Genomic DNA, 15,728 nt, shown 5'->3' with positions numbered 1-15,728 from the left:
GGTCTATAGTCATTGATGTACATCATCACCCTATTGTTTATTCACCAGTGTGTAGTGTTGTGGGGGAAGAAGAGATTAAGTGCTGTCTAATGATATGACATGGCTGTCAAGCATGGTCAGAAACAGAGGAGTTAAGGACATTGTTTGCAGTAGGACACGTCCCCTCTTGCTCCATTGTTGTGTGTCTGTTGTAAACAAGCAGATACGTAGTTTGCTATTGGTTTTGATGGGAGGCAGTGAGCTTTCACTGGGCCCTGAGGGGGAGCAAGTTGGGGATGTTTATGTTGGTTTTGTATGCTTGATTAAGCATGGTGACCTATGTATGTACAGATTGGGGTATAGCTCCACAAAGAGGAAACATTTGGCCACGTTGTTGCGGGGTAAGGTTGAGTTTATTGTTATTCTTAGCAGTCCCAAGGTTGCTGGGAGTTTGGTAATCTTTGGATTATTAAGAATTCAGACTCTGGGGGACCAGCAATATAATTTTCTAACATGGGACGTCAAAATGGTCCCATGGTCTGGGTAATTTTGTAAGGCAAAATAAACTGCACACCAAAATAAAGAAGAGACGTATCCATGCATGCTGCTTTCCTTCAGGAGATGCAATTAAACGAGGTTGAGCTGGGGAAGTTGCATCCTAAATGAAGGGCTCAGCTTCATGGCACAGCGTATTCCTCGTCTGCCAGGGGCACTCTGATTTGGATTGATCCCAGGGTTCCCTTTCAGTTGGTTGACTCTAAGAAACACCCTACAGGGAGGTTTACCATCTTGATGAGTAGATTGGATGGCAGGTTATTGAGAATGGTCAAAGTGTAAGCCCCAAAAGGTTGTGCTGATGGATTTCCTGGATACAATGTTTGGGACTCTGGTAAATGAACCTGAGTGTTTTACGCTCTGTGGGTGGCAACTTTCTCTGTGCACCAATAACAGACATGAATAGATCCCTGCGTGTGCTGCTGGGGATACAGGTTGGTTCACTAGTTGGCTAAAAAATTGTGAAATTGTTGATGTCTGGTCCTGGGGAACATGACTTCTCACATTCTTCGCATATACACACTCGACACACCAGAATTGTTCTGATCTTATATCCTGCACTCCGATGGGGGAGAATATATTAGTAAAACCTTATCAGATCACTGCCCACTAAAAATGACCATGTGTTGGAGGGTGGGTTTCAATGTAAGGTTCAAGGGTTCTCTTCCTGGACGTAATTGCCTTAAATTCATTGTTGTGGGGGCTATTTTCGAGGTATTGAACCTTTTATACCTCAATTTGTAAACATTTAAGGGTATGTGAGTACCTCTTCCTCCATTTCACAATGTTCCTTCATTAACAGAAATAGAACTGAGATCCAAGCGGTAAGTTCAAATATATTCATTTATTTATGTATTTTTTTATATTTTTGTAAATCCATTATTCATTGCACAGTGAGGTACAATAAAGAACTTCAACAGCCGACACGTGTTTCACCCTACATTGTCAATCAGACCAGGGCTTCCTCAAGGCTTATGTGAAAATGACATCAAGATATTCAGATGCTACTCATAGGAAAATCAATCTTGTGGCACAGAAAACTGCATTTGTAATGTTACTGCGGTCTGTAAGTCATCATCATTTGCAAATCGGTCCACGAGTGGTGTGTTGGGGGGTGTACGTTTGTAGAGTCCCACTGTGGCATCTTTAACCTACGGCGTTACTTGACACCCCATACAGAGAATCTCTTAGTGCAGCTGAGAAGCAGTTCTTTGATGGACAGAGATGGCACTACTGGGGATGTAATAATCGAATAGGAAGCCTTCAAAGTCACAGTGCATGTGGTATATATGGGCATGACGTATGGTGTATGCAGGGATTTCGAGCAATGCATTAGTAAGCTAGAGGCTGAATTTGGGTTGTTGGAAATGTCATCAGTTGTAGATCCTCTGGTGAGACTGCAGATGGTGTGAACTAGAAAGGACCATGGTGAGGCCCTGCATAAGCTGAGCTCTCACAGTTACAGAGTGTAGTAGATACAGTGACTGTGATATGGCTGAAGGCTCCTGGCCACACTGATCAAACCTAACAGTGGGCGCACTCTGGTGGTTGCTATTTGCAGAACAGATGGCAGCAAAACGAAACAGACATTAGTTAGGAGGTCTAACAATATCATTCAGCGTCTTATGTGAATACTGCCTTCTGTGATGGTGAGAACAGAAGCAAGTAGGTATGTCCTGAATGCCTGACTGATTTGGGTATAGCCAGCTTCTTCCAGGGCACTTGAACTGCCCATTATGATTGATGAAATCAAAGTAGCCATACAGGGAATGGCCACCAGGAAAACCCCGGTAGGGGATGGTTTACCTCAAGACTTTTACGCTCATTATTTAGGAGAAATTGCTCCACAGCTTTTGAAGCTATACTCATCTTCAACAAGATGTGCCCCCCGTGTTAGGCAATTATTTTTACTCTGCTGAAGCCAGGTAAAGATTTGTATTACTCTGCTGAAGCTAGGTAAGGACAGCCAATTAAGCTCACATGGCCTGCTGTCAATGCTAAAATTTGGACTATAAGATCCTTGCCAAATTGTTAGCAAATAGATTATCACTTCTTTTGGCTGACTGAATTCACCCAGATCAGTCAGGCTTTATCCCTGGCAGGAATACCACATTTAACGGTGGCAGTACTGGATATGGAAAAAGCCTTTGATATTTTGAGTTGGGATTTTCTTCAAGTTATAATGGAGTTATAATGGAGTAGAAGGGCTTCAGTGAAGAGTTTAGAGGATGTTTATTAAACATGTGCCTCACAGGAAGAGGGTTGCCTGCTGTGCCCGCTGTTATTCACGTTGGCAATGGAACCTATGGTAGCAACTCTTAGGGAGTATGAATCTCATGGTGTGTGTTGATGCAGGGGCATACACATGTACGGAGATGAAGGGCTGATTTATGTGCGACATGCATTTGTATATCTTCCTGTGATATTACACCACTTGTAAATTTGCCGGTCCTACTCTGGACTGTTAGTTAATAAAGCAAATCCTGTGTTTTTCTGCTTAAGTCCCAAATATGAATGTCTGATATGGACCCTTCCTTGTAGCAAATGCACTGGAGTTTTGACTTTACTCGATACTTTGGGATTCAAGCGTATCATGAAGACAAGGACACACTTGAAGGGAACTTGGGGAAAACAATAACAGCATGTTTCTGGAATAAATTGCCTGTCAAATATGAATAGAATAGCTCTATGCAAATTTATTATAACCAGTAGTGGTGCTGCTAATGTCTTCAGGGCATATACACAAGCTATTATTATATCTGATATGGAGGGAAGGCTAGCAGAGTAGTGCTGTGCAAATTGCAACTGCTAGTGCTAGTGCTGGAGAACCAGATTATGAATTGTATTATCTGGTGGCCCAGTTACAGCAGGTTGCACGATGGGAGAGTGATTCCAAAGTACCCCAGTTAGAGTACATCCAGGAAAGACAAGACATGATCAGAGGCAGGCGGTGCGGTCAATCCATTTTATTGGTAGTAGTCACCTACTGTTGGAAAGGTTGGCTAGTCTGTATGGCAGTGACTTCGAGTTACTCCCCCAGATTAACCCTTATTAACATCCCAGAGTCTGAGAGAAGTGAGAAGTAAAGCAGAAAATGTTGGCCCAGGGCAGGAGTTTCACTTTTGTGCACCTGTATGCGAAACAGATATTAATATCATTTGAGGATTTGTGTCACAACACGAGGGAACAGTGTCTCATTTATGGGGCTCTAGTTTGCCAAATGAAGTCATTCTGGAGGCTGGGCATGGAAGAACCACCCACTCACAAAACACTACTGCCTAATAATGCGTGGGAGAGCTAGGAAGGTGCTAATGACTTTTTATTGCAATTTGGTGCAACAATTTAAAATAAATACTACCTCCTTAGTTGAACTATGGGAACAGGACCTGGGCAGACATTTATCCTTTTTTGAAAATGGATGCTTGTTAAAATACCCGGCCAGTGTACAGCACACAGCACAGTTTACTCTCCTGCACCTGCATAAAATGCATCACAGGGTCTCTGGGAGTTGCCCTCACAATCAGCAACCTGACCTGAAGCGTAGGAAACACCACGTTCTGGCGCTGCCCAGTGCTTTCTCAGTTTTGAGACTCTCTTTGTGCAGTTGTCTGTCAGGTGACTGATACAATGCACCCCCACTTGCTTGAGACAACTGTCTTGGGATTATATACGAGGGCTGAATGTTCCAAACTTAAAGATAGATTCACTGACTTGAAATGGTTGCTAGCCAAGTGACAGATTGCAATGTAATAGAAGTCAGTGAAGGGCCCCCAACTCCGTGTATGGTCTCATGAGTTGTTGAAATGGGTCGAAGCTAAGAGTGATGTATTACACAACATGAAGCGTGCAGGTAGGTATCAAGTTATGGGATACCATGACAGTTAAGCTGAAGGCCAAGGAACCCACTATGCCATCTTTGACACCCCATAGGCGGTGAGAAGTGGAGGACGCTGTTGTTCTATATTACAGTGTATACTGCAAAGCAGGGTGGTACCCCCTTCACTGAAAGAGCTGGGGCTTGTATGACCCCCTGGAAGTCGGTGTGTAATCCAAAGGCTCTAACGTGTTTTTTAAAGTTTTTGCAGCACTTATATCATGCACAGCTACTCCAAGTAGTGTCTCGGCACGTGCCTTGCGGGTTGATTAGACGAAACACAGAAGACTATTTAAAACATAGGGTCTTCAGTCTCTTCCTGACTCCTTCAGGTCACTCAGAGCATGCAGATCCACTTGTAGTTTGTTCCGGGCTACAGACCCCATTCGTGAGAGGGAGCTGCCACCGGTTCTCTGCTTGTGAAACCCGGGAACGCATGTCATTAGCTTGGTAGAAGAACGTAGTTGCCTAGCCGGAGCGTAGAGGCTGAATCTTGCTCTCATTACGGCTGGACCATGACCATAGAGGGCGGAGTGAACAATAACCAGAGATTTAAACTTCACCCTCTCTTTCACCGGCAACCTGTGGAGGTCACTAAGGTGCTGCCTAATGCTCACCGTCTTAGGTAGTTTCAGTAATAATCTGGCCACTGCATTCTGAATCACCTGAAGTTTATTTAAGAGGTAACCAGGCAGACTGATATACAGCGTATTGGCGTAATCGATTCGGGTTGTGATCAAGGCTCGGTTGACAGTTTTTCTTGCATTAATAGGGAGCAGCAGTAAGAATTATTTCAGTGCTTTCAGGATACCAAAATATGTTCCCAAACGTTTTCTAATCTAAGGGCTGAAGCACAATTGTTCATCAAATCAGATCCCCAAGTTCTAGGTAGGACCCCCGTGGGGTGATGGCACAGACTCATCTGACCAAAGAAAGCGCTAATACTGTGGGAAGAAGTTACCGAAAAGGAGGATCCCTGTCTTGTGTCATTACATTTCAATTGGGCTAGTGCTAGCCAATGAAACACTGCAGTCAGGCATGTTTTGACATACACACAGCTAGTCTCACTTTCATTCCAGGAGAAAAGGAGCGGAGTATCATCAGCATATGAAATGACTTTGGCTCCAAGTTCATCCGTTAGCTGAATAAGGGGAGACACATAGATGTTAAACAGCAGGGGGCTCAATACAGAGCCCTTAGGGACCCCATGGCCAGTTCCTGGGGGGCAGCTGCAAAGGGCAGGATCCAGATTTGCTGGGTTCTATGCTCCACATAGGATTTAAGCCAATTCCAGGCTGACCCTCCCACGCCGATTTCCCGGAAGTAGGCCAGGAGCAGGGCATGCTGGACAGTATTGAAAGCAGCCAATAGGTCCAAAAGTATCAAGGCTGCCCTGCCACCCCAAATCCAAGGTTTCTCATATTTCAGCCAGCACTGATTCCGTGCTGTGTGAGTTTCTGAAGCCTGATTGAGCCGACGAAGAAGTTCATGCTGTTCCAGAAAGCCAGATAATTGATGGCTGACCTGTTTTTTCAGGACCCTGGCCACTGCTGCAAGAAAGGAGATGCGGGGATAGTTAGAAGGTTGAGCAGGATCCAATAAGGGTCTCTTAAGAAGGGGAATAATCATGGCCTGTTTCCATGCTGAGGGCACCCTGGCTGAGGATAGGGATAGACTGAGCAATGTATTAACCACAGGGTTAATAATCTCCGCTGCGCCTGCCAGGCATGGATCAATAAGCGAGCCAGACTTAAGAGTGTTTAAGGCTGGCAGGAAGTAACTCAAGGATATTGGTTCAAATGCCTATAGTTTAGCCTGTGGGGTAGGGGTCCATACAGAAGGGGAGTCCATCACCATCAACTGGCTATCGTAGGCACCAAAATTAGCTTGGATGGCACGAACCTTGTTGTTAAAGAAACTTGATAGTTCATTGCACCATTCCTGTGAAGGCCAATGGGCACGGATCTCAGCTTTGGGGGAGACAAAGTCTTTAACAATTGCAAAATTTCTTTGGCATTGTTGCCAGAATAGGCAATACCCCCCGCATAGTAGAGGCTTTTAGCATTGGAAATGGAAGCATAGTACTTCTTTTGAGCCCTTATGAAGATCTCTCAATCCTCTGGCCTGTACGTCTGCCTCCACTTGTGTTGTAGCTTATTGCACTGTTGTATCTCCAATTTTAAGTGGCCAGAAAACCAAGGCTTTGAGAGGGAGTTCCTATCGAGCCTAGGCTGGGCCGACGGGGTGTATTGGCCAACCATTTTATTGATCCAGCTATTATAGCTCCTTAATGCTTACTAGATAGCCCCTGACAACAAAGGAGTGGACTCGGCTAACGCTTTCCAAAATTCCCCAAGGTCGGTCTTATAAGCAGATTTGCCCTGCTGCCTGTTGGCCTTAATAGCCTGCATTGGCTTGTTCTGTATTTGCCAGGTGAATTTAATCAGGAAGAGGTCCGACCAAATCACAGTCAAGGGGTCGTCCACTAGTAGTGGCTTATCAGAACACACTAAATCCAAGATATGACCACCACGATGAGTGGGGTGTGTGACAAGTTGTAGCAGATGAGCTTGATTCATGGAGTCAAGAAACTCCAGTTTATCCCCAGCTTCTCGATAATCCACATGGATATTGAGGTCACTGAGGAAGATAAAATGAGATTAACAAAGTGCAAGCTGGATAATCACATTGTCCAGGGCTTTAAGAAATGTGCCGGCTGGACCAAGGGACATGTAGACCAAGACTCCCCCAAGGTATGATAAGGGGAGAAGCTAATACAAAAATCCAGGCCTTCCGAACCCGCCAAATCCACTAACTCATTCCATTTGCAATTCCAATGCTCCCTTAACACCACTGTGACTCCACCCCAATCTTCGATCTGCCCTGATGATTTTAGAACCGTCCGGGATGGCCATCTCAATCACTGGACCAGAGCACTCAGACAGCCAAGTTTCAGTGAGAAAGAGCACGTCAAGAAGTTCCTCATTAATCAAATCAAAGATCTCCTGTGTATGTTTAGAAATAGAGCGTACACTAATCAGGGGCACCTTAAAGTGTGCTTATGTTGACTAGCCTGAGGCTGCCTTCCTGGTTGCAGCAAGCGCATAGGCCCAGGCGCTAGCCTGAAATGACACTTGCTACACTCCAGCACGTGTTCCCCTGCCACATCCCTGCTGCAGTGTCCTGTGCAGTTAGCGGGGGCTAAACGTAAAATCTCCTTACTGCTGTACATTAATAGAGGCAAGTTACTGTTTCTAGTACCACAGGCTAAAAGGCTGGCGATGGCCATTGATGGGTGCAGATGGGCTTGCTTTCGGTGCCCCAGCGGCGTATCCACCCAGCAAGTATTTTTATGTGCTTTCCCCCCTTAATGACTAGAGCATACTCAAACTCAAGATGGCATCTCTAGTCATCACAACCAGGAAGACTACCTCCAGCCCAGGCGGTGTGGGGCTTGCACGCTCCCCCGAGACCCCCCGGAGCACATCAAACTCAAAACAGATTAAAACAAATTAATTAGGCAGTTACAAAAATAAACATATGGGGCAGCGAAAAGCACACCGGCATACCCACAGTGTACAGTCATCGGGCAAAACGTTACAACGTAATAAGAGAGTAGGCAGCTAAAAATGAGACGAATATTAAAAGTAGCACAAGAAGTACAACCATTCAAAGTCTTAATACTTAAATACTTACATACTTAAATGTTTGCAGGGAAGACTTGTGAAGTGTGGTGACCCTTGCCCTGTCATGTTATTTCACTTCCTATCACCCACGGGCTTGTGTTTGTGTATATCATAATAACCATGCTTTGTTTTAATGTATGTTCATCATTGGACAGTGTATTTCTGTTTCATCTGTAATGTATTGCAACATGATTGCCCTTTTAGATACAGTGTTCACTTTAGATGAAATCCAAATATTAAGCGATAATGACAATATACCTTTTGCAAGGATCTCATGTATCTATTATTTTTCTGTCTTGTTGAAGTACTTATTTAGCTTAAACAATAAATAGAGTTGGAAATAAATTGTTTGTGATTGTTTATCATCTATATTCTTGAGATTGTAGAGGAAGGTTTGGAGATATCATAACCCGAATCAACAGGTTATAACTCCATGCATAACAATTTAGCCCTGCCTCCAGTTAGACTGCTAAATGTCTACATTTGAGTCACATATGTTAACAAGAAATGTACATCTACAATGTATCTTACCAGACACTGCAATGTATGCATTCTCAAGTTCAGTATGTGGTTATAGGCATTATAGTGGCTAACATCCATGTCAAGCTACCCCTAAGATAGAGGTCAGAGGAGGAGAACTAAAACTCTCTCTTAAGCTTCATGGGCAGTATTTTACCTTCTTTCTTGTCTACAATGTCTTGAAGGAATGCATTTATATACATTAGAAAATGATGCCCTTTCACATGTCCTACTGTCCTCCTTAAATTCCAGAAGATCAATTTTATATGTTTATGTAACAATGTCATTCACCACAGGATGACAGCCAGCATGGCCCATCCCCTTAAACACATCCTCAGGAGCCACATTAAGTTTTTAAGCAAACTGTGAACTTTCAGTAGTAAAAAGGTATTTTATAGTTTGCATCAACTAATTTGGGGACCACCCTCATGTTCCTATTTCTACTTTGCCAACTTTTTATTCTTCAATGTTAAACAATCCCATTATTACATTAATGTATCCTTTCAACAGTAAAAACTATCAAATGGGGCAGTGGAGTAGGCCATAGGCTACATTCATTAACACATTACATAAATGATTTCAATGTCCAATAATTACAATTCATGAGTTATTGTTGACTAAAAAGGCAGAACTATCCTGGGTTACTTGCCCCCACCCCATATTTTTTGCTTAGCAGCACCTAGTTAGGTATTGGGGTAGCTTGTGTAGACGATCATTCTGCACTTTGTGCACCGTGTCTCTTGAAGTTAGAGATTATATTTCTAGTTACTCTCCCTTGTGATTCTCCATTTTACTTATTTAGCATACATACTTGGGTGCACTAGCATGTCAGACCCACTCAGTTAGTTACAAAGAGGATCACTTTTCTAAATTACAAGACAACTCATCCCTGTTGAGTGGTAACAGCGAGGTCTCAACCAATACCAAGTTAGATAACATAGAGAAATTAAAGAGACTGAATAAAAAACAGATTAGAACTTATTTACATGCTCAAGTTCTTTTGGATGATCTCAAGAACAATACCATTCCCTGGGGTCTACAGGTGAAAAGCATCCCAGTAATCTTTTCAAATGATAAACAATATATTGCTTTTTTAGTGGAATAGACACCAAATGCTTGAGGGATTGGCTTGCACTTTCAATAAAAACAGCATTAAAGCAAAGAGAGCAAGAAATGAAAGAAATTGAGGAACTGGAGAAAGAAATCCTTGGCGATGACACTATCACTGATGCTAACAAATTGATAGATGCAGTAAACAAACAGATTTTGGAATTTAAGACCTTCACCATTAATCAAAAAAAAACTCAAGTAGTAAAAGATATAAAGAATTACAATACCAAAACAACCTACCCCTACTTGAAAAAAGATTTACAAATCAAATTCTTCGAATAATACCAGTCCTCTGTCTATGCCAGATTCTTCCTCTGGCTCCAGTCAAAAAACAGATGAAGGTGCACAGAGCAGCCACATGGTTCTCCATATCCAGGCCAGCATACTTTTTTAGACAGAGGTGGGAGAAGAGGTCGGGGAGGCAGAGGAAGAGAGTGAGCCCAACAATCTGGGGAAATTCAGACTCAAAGGAAACTCTACCAATGGTAACACCAGAGGACATTTTTATATACAATTTGTCCCAAAATATTTTGACAGACACTAAAAAATCCATACAAAGTAAAGGTCTGTCATTAGATTCTAAAACAGACATTTTGCCATTCTAAGGAAGAGTAGGCTTCAAATCTATTCAGCAAATATGGTAGACAATGGAGGAAAAAAGCATAACAGGACTGAGGAATAAATCTAACTTTTGCCCCCGACTACAGAGATGCTTTGCAAATGATCACCTTCAAGGAATCTATTCCCCGAGAAGTAGACCTATCACACCAGAGAAATCCTTTTGTTTGAAAAAATCTTTCAAGGGATGAACAACAAGTAGATTTGATCCCTATCTAGAAATTCAGCCATTGTGATCACGCTGGCTGATAATGGAGGAGCATTTGTAATAATAGATAGAAATAAATATGATTGTGAATCATTACTACCTGCTTTCAAATAATCCCACCACAGAATTGAGACATCAGATTGTATCCATTACGCAGAAAATGGTGTACAATCATTGGATCAGTAAGAAAGAGTTTGATTTTTTTTTAAAATAAAAAAGACAACCTGTAATCTATGAATTATCAAAGATCCACATAAATGTATAAGTCCCCCAGGTCATGCTATTATCTCGGGCTGTGGATCAATATGAAAACCACTTGCTCAATACACTGATTTCTTTCTTTAACCTTTTGTAGTGATCACTAAAGCGTATGTTAGGGATTCCATGGACTTTATCTCAAAATATTAAGGCATCAATCTGCCCCCAAAAAAAGAGATACTGGTGTCCATTGGCATAGCATCTCTCTTACCCAACATTCTGCAAGGCGAAGCGTTAGCGGTAATGAGACATATCCTTATTTACAGGTCTTAACCTGATCTAGTACCTACGGAATTCTTACTAAAACTCACTAGCTTGTGTCTGAAAAGAAACTTCTTCCTTCAATAATTAACTTTTATTACAATTGAAAGGAATAGCCATGGGCTGTGCCTTCGCTCCAGAAATAGCAAATTTTTGCATGCATTATTTTGAAAACAAATGGATCTATGGAGATAATCTATATAAAAGCCAAATGAAATCATGGCATAAGTATATAGATGACATTTTCTTCATTTGCCAAGGTTCTACTACCGACTTAGTTGACTTCAAATAACGGTTAAATCAACATTCACCTGATCTGCACTTTAGCATTGCATCCAGTAATGAGAGACTTAATATTATGGACTTCTGTATCATACCAGATGATGGTCTATATACCAAATCTACAGATAGAAATACTCTGCTCCATTTCAAAAGTAGTCATCCTAAATCGCTTAAAGATAATCTCCCTTGTGGACAGTTTCAGAGAATTTGCAGGAACTGTTTCTGTAAGGAAGGTTATTTCGTTAATGGAGAAGTTCTATGTAAGAAACTTTTAATAGAGGGTACCCAAAAAAATGGTCAGAACTGCCCTGAAAAGAGTATGGTTTACTCCTCGTGAGAGCTTGCTGGTGCATAAGGAAAGAGAGGAGATTATTCCTCCGACATGTGTTTTGACAATCTCCCCCATTGCTACCGAAATCAAAAAGATCAATAGGCCAATTAGAGAATATGGAGTTCCTTAGCAATTCCTAACCCATTGTTTTCTTTCAAAGGGGATACGAACTTGCAACAATACTTAGAGAAGCTAGGAAGACAGAAATTGAAGATCTACTCCATGTGTTACCCTATTAACAGGACACTATAAATGTGGACACTGCATGGCTTGCAACTTTACAATCATCTCTAAAGAAGTGAAAATCAATGGGTACATACTTTCTCAATACAAACTTTCAAATCATAACACTAAACATTTGGTATATTGTATTTTCTGTCCCAGCAATAGACCATACATTGGCAAAACCAACCAAACCGTTAAAAATAGGATTCTACAACTCAGATCCTGCATTGAATGTAAAACACAAGGAGCACCTCTTGTAAGGCATTATGAAACTATGGGTTACACAGAAATTGAGATCAAATGGACAGTATTATTTGTGGCGACAGTTGAAGGAAGAGGAGGATCCACTGAATCATTATTACTAAGGACTGAAGCTAAATACACTGAAAGATTCCATACATTAACTGATGGACTCAATGAACATGATGAACTCTAATCATTGATTAAGATGTAATGAAAACATTCTGAAATGTGTTCACGCCAGATCTGTACTATGTGGCATTGAGATCTGCTGCCTTTCTTGCTCACTATTTAGCAATAGATGCCTCTGTGTTTATATCTTTATTTCTATATGTAGATATGTATAATTAGTGTTTGCTAAGTAGAAAACCTGAATAATGTTTATTCTGTGATAATTAATGAGACATTTATGACAAATATATCATTGAGGTAAGGGCAGCCATGCGATGTATCAAACTATTTAAATTTTTTGGTAATTTCCTTTAAAGATGAATGAGTGCGATTTGTGGGTTCACACTATAAAGACTTAACTAGACACCTTATTGTTTTTCCCGTTTTTTACACAATTAAGTCTTTAGTGTGCCATGTTTGCGCACACATGATCCCCTGATGCTGTATTCATTGTAGATGTCTATTAACATGAATCCTACACCTTGTAATATGCACTAACATGGCGCCCCATATCAAACCCTAGGTCACTGGCCTTACTTCCATAGAAAAACATTTTTCCCTCTTAGACATGTTGTTTGTTCCAATATGACGGCCTCTTTTTAACCAGATAGGCTACCTTTCAACCTCAGTTCCAAAATGTGTACAAGCCACCATCGCTGTGAAATGAGTAAAGATCCTAGAAAACTTCAGGAACATATTTATTGCTACCCCGTCATGAAGCAAAACAGTAGTACAAAAGATACATACAATTGCTTCTGCTCACAGGCTTCGGTAATATCTGGCATTAAGAACACATTTAGGAAACCCTAAACAAAGAACATAATAACACCGCAGGGAATAAGAAAGTGCCATTTGCAGTCTTAAAGGCTTGCACAAATGAGAGGAAAAGAAAATTCAAGACACTGTATGTTAGGATCAGTAAAAGACACATGATTACAATTACAGTGTAAAATAAACAGAAAATGAAGACAATTGAACTGGAGAGAGGGAAGGGCGAAAGGAGAATGGATAAAGATGTTTGGTATACCGTGGGGTATGTGAGGGGGTGTCTGGTTCACTGGTTCATGGTGTACGGGATAATTTAGTGCTTAAAGAATGGAGTGTCATTGTCTACTGGCTGGCTTTAAGGCGATTTAACCACAGGAAGGTGGAGCACAGCAGTTGTGAGAGTGTCGGAGGGCAAGTGATAGAAACAACTCATCATCAGGGTGGAGACTTTTTGGTGATTTACACACAGCTGCTACAGTTGGAGACCATTAAACTGTACTTATTGTGTGGGTGGGAGAGAAGGGAGACAGACCTGGCTTGTTAACACCATTTTCTGGAGAAAAAAAACAATATTATTTTCAAGTCAAATATTATTAAGCAACACTTGGGATTGGGCTGGTAGCCAAAAAAACACAACTTGAGCTGAATGGATTTGCCGCCCGGCGCATCACTCACGAAGAGGACACGGTACAACCTACTTCAGTTTCTCATCCCTCGACCTAGAAAAGGGACTCAATATCCAATGTGCTTTCATAGAGTGGTTTCAGAATTGTGGAAGCTACGAGTGCTTGTCAGAATGTGACTGGAAATGTGCAAAAGTAGTCACGAAGGAATAACGTTGTTTAGCTACCAAAGTTCAGTGAATTTATCCACACTAAGTTATTAATAGGTGGCAGGCATCTATTTTATCCTAAATTTCCAACCTTTGCATTCTTATATACATGAATATAACTAGTTCACTTAAGTTGTTATCTTTACATTTAATTTGATCTATAATTTAATAAACTATTTTGGCAGCTTCTAGTTTTCCTCCATTAATTAGTTACTGATCAGGCCTTTGCAGGGGAGAGCAGTGGCTATCCAACAAGGAGTTAGTCGGCTCTCTAGTTCTACATCACGGGCTTTACTCAGAGTGCTGTCGGTTGGGGGTGTGCTCCAAGCGCTGGGTCCGGTCTGTGGTGGTTGCAAACGGGGAAAGTAGTCGGGGACCAACCGAAGAGAGTAGGTGCGGAAGCTCAGAGGAGTTAGCCACTCCGCACTGACAAGCAGGGTCCGTTCAGGAGGTTCTAGCAGGGCCAGAGCCAGAGCCAGCTACCTTTGTGCAGACATGAGTGCACCCCACAGCATGTGTGGGGCGAGAAGCGACTGGGAATATGGGGCGGACAGCTGCTTTTGAGCACCGCCCTCTGCAGGTGACTGAGCCACCCGCAAATCTGCCACCATGTCGGCTATCTTTGCAGTGGAGAAGCTCGATGGATTCACACGTAAATCCGTGCGCAAGAGGCATCACCAGAAGCTCTCCCACGGTTCCTCACAGTTCTGCAGTCAGGGCAGTTTGGTGGAGCTCTCACCACTTCCACACCTCTGTGGTGAGAGGGGGTGGTGATGTGTGGGTACTGTGCATTGTGAGAGAGAAGGAAAAGAAACAAAAGGGATCCTTCCCAAAACACCAGCTGAAAGAAACTATAAAAAAAGCACAAATACATGAACATAAATTGGCAAAAGCGAAAGGATACAAGTAATGGGCCCCTGCTCCATGGGCGTGAGCAAGACACAAAAAGAAGGGACAAAAAACACGCAGCCAATAAAGAAGAAAGCATTTGGGAAGGACACACAAAGAAACCAATTAAAAGCAATGGACAGGCTGTAAGTCCACAGAGTAGATACAGCTTGTGTCAGAGACAGCTCATGCGCTGCCTAGGTTCGACCTAAAAAAGGAAAATATACAGTCAAAAGAGATACAAAGGTGAAGAGCGCCACTTCTGGGCTGATGGAAGTGAAATAGCAGAAATATAGGAGGGGTTACAATTCTATACATTACACTGAGTCTCCAAGTTAATTCACTCAGACATTTTATGTACGGAGTTTTACATTCTTTTTTCACTTGACCAAATAGCATGATCAAACTTTTCCACTGATTTCAGTTCTAATTGTTTTAATGCATGTTGCAATTCTAACACAAGATTTCAAGCTTAGTGGTAAGACAAAATGTAAAAAACGGTAACTACCTGAACCTTTCGTACAAATGAAGGTGTCACTCGTTTTTCAAAATCATCTATTGGAGTATATGAATTGAGGATCTTTACAATCTGTAAATAAATACAAAGCAACACCATTGTTTTAATTAAACACAAAAATGCTATATTGATATAAAAAACATAACATCAATTTTTGGTATCCCGCTGGAGTAAATTCAGATAATTTCATAAACATGTTCCTACCGTAAAATAAATCAAGCATCTTTTCCTACTTAAGCATTGCCCTATGAGATACACATTTAGCCAGAAACAAAAATGGAACATAATTCTTAATCATCGTAAATGGTGATTTTTATGTAATGTGCACAAATATATTGTTGCCAGACGACAAGAGAGTGCAACACGCAGTCTAAGATAGGTATTCACAACTTTGAAAATATATTTC

General features: G+C 41.7%; 1 protein-coding gene across 2 annotated transcripts in view; it reads right to left on the bottom strand.

Moving 5' to 3' along the window:
* The window catches only part of MYO5C (myosin VC), a 1,024,918-nt gene that overhangs the window by 36,828 nt on the left and 972,362 nt on the right, over positions 1 to 15,728 (bottom strand). For both annotated transcript variants that reach the window (XM_085644174.1, XM_085644175.1), the window contains exon 40: positions 15,314 to 15,394. In XM_085644174.1, the coding sequence (XP_085500300.1) occupies positions 15,314 to 15,394 (81 nt within the window). The remainder of the gene's footprint in view (positions 1 to 15,313; positions 15,395 to 15,728) is intronic.

Source organism: Triturus cristatus, chromosome 3_1 (genome assembly GCF_964204655.1).
Source record: "Triturus cristatus chromosome 3_1, aTriCri1.1, whole genome shotgun sequence".
In the NCBI taxonomy this organism is placed as follows: Eukaryota; Metazoa; Chordata; class Amphibia; order Caudata; family Salamandridae; genus Triturus; species Triturus cristatus.
This window is presented reverse-complemented; position numbering and strand designations above follow the sequence as displayed.